This window comes from Mastomys coucha, unplaced genomic scaffold, assembly GCF_008632895.1.
Source record: "Mastomys coucha isolate ucsf_1 unplaced genomic scaffold, UCSF_Mcou_1 pScaffold3, whole genome shotgun sequence".
Lineage (NCBI taxonomy): Eukaryota > Metazoa > Chordata > Mammalia > Rodentia > Muridae > Mastomys > Mastomys coucha.
In genome coordinates, this window is record NW_022196909.1 from 46901973 (window position 1) to 46903778 (window position 1806).

The 1806-nt window shown below is 51.2% G+C and overlaps 1 protein-coding gene across 1 annotated transcript in view; it reads left to right on the forward strand.

The window, feature by feature from the left end:
- Positions 1 to 451: 451 nt before the first annotated feature.
- Positions 452 to 1806, forward strand: part of Clps (colipase) — a 2953-nt gene continuing 1598 nt past the window's right edge. Inside the window, exon 1 of the mRNA XM_031348256.1 lies at positions 452 to 647. Coding sequence (XP_031204116.1) covers positions 561 to 647 — 87 coding nt within the window. The 5' untranslated portion in view covers positions 452 to 560. The remainder of the gene's footprint in view (positions 648 to 1806) is intronic.

Below are 1806 nucleotides of genomic sequence, written 5' to 3' on the forward strand. Positions count from 1 at the left end.
ACACTTTTTTTTTTTTAATTAATAGATTTATTTATTCACTTTACATCCCAATATTAGCCCCTCTCTCCTCCGGTACTCCCTCACACAGTTCCTCCACCCCATCCTCCCACCTTTCCCCCTTTATTTGTGCTGCTGGGTATCAAACCCAGGACCCCACAAGTGCTGGGTGGGCAAGTACTCTACCACTGAAGGACATAACTATTATCTGTTGTCTTAACGGTAGTGTGATAACATGACCCACATTCCCATGAACTTGAGTACATGCGCGCATGTGTATATACACACTCACACGCATGGCTAATATGACTTCTGTCAACTAACACACACACAAACACACACACACACACACACACACACACACGGCTCATAAGACCTTCGCCAACGATCTTATCAGGACCCTCCTCCAGCCGACAGACCACATCTGTGCCTGTTTGTGACCAGTGTGCAGAAGGCGGGTCACGTGTGGCTAGGGCCCCTTTAAAGGCCCTCCGCCTCACTTGGCTTTTGCCCTCTGCCATCTCAACTGCTAGCTGCCATCCACCCCAGCTGTGCCAGTCATCATGGAGAAGGCCCTTGTTCTTCTGTTCGTGGCCCTCGTCGCCGTAGCCTACGCAGCTCCTGGACCCCGGGGTCTTCTTATCAACCTGGTAAGGAGTCTCTGGGGAGCCGTCAGAGTCTTGTGGGGGATTTTGTTAAGCATGGCTTCTGACCTCTGGTCCCGCCCCGCTAGGGAATCTCTCCCTGAGTTCTCAGCTGTATCGTGAGCTTTTTCCTAGCTCATCATCCCAAGAGAGACCGAGGACAGCTCTAACTCCACCTGACCTCTAACTCCTGAGAGGGAGAAAACGCTCTATGCAAAGACAGAGCCCTAAGGCTCAGAGCTAAAACCCTGGGTAGGAAGGTCCCAAGGCTTACAGACTGACAGCTTTCTAAGAAAGAGCATGATAATAATGACCCTAGTCTCTACCTTCTAACGTACCCTTCCGTGTGCCAGACACAGTTCTAAGGGCCAAGGGGATGGGCTGCTCATCCTCATAGTACAGGACAGAGCCAGGCGGAGGAAGCTGAGGAAGCTAGGGCTGGAGCTTATGCAGAGACCCAAGATGCCTTCCCGTCATGCCTCAGTGAGTCAAGCCCTGCATGGCCAGCAGCCCCAGAGAAGGCATGGGTGGTAGGCTAGTCCGGGACAGCCCAGAAATTTCTGTACATGTCTTTTGGATAATGGTAGAGGCTTTTGTTCATTTGAGACAGGATCTCATGGAACTTTTTTTTTTTTTTGGTGGTTTTTCGAGACAGGGTTTCTCTGTGTAGCCCTGGCTGTCCTGGAACTCACTCTGTAGACCAGGCTGGCCTTGAACTCAGAAATCCACCTGCCTCTGTGTCTCAAGTGCTGGAACTAAAGGCATTCACCACCATTGTCCAGCCTGGAACTTATTTTGTAGACCAGGCTAGCCTTGAATTCGTAGAGAGCCACCTGACTCTTGCCTGTCCAGTGCTGGGATTAAAGACTAGTGCCTCCGTGGCTATAAGTGTGGGGTGTTGTGTAGAGATGACTGCCACATTCGAGGGCCACTCAAAGAAGTGGGGGGAGCCAAGCATGGTGATGCTTGTGTATAATCCCACCTCTGGAGAGGCTGAGGTAGCGGGTCACAGGTTGAGGACAACCTGGGTTACATAATTTCACTCCTGCCTTGGCTGTGAGATCCTGTCTCATAAAAAGAAAGGAAGGAGCCAGGCTGTGGTGGCGCACACCTTTAATCCCAGCACTTGGGAGGCAGAGACAGGCAGATTTCTGAGTTCAAGGCC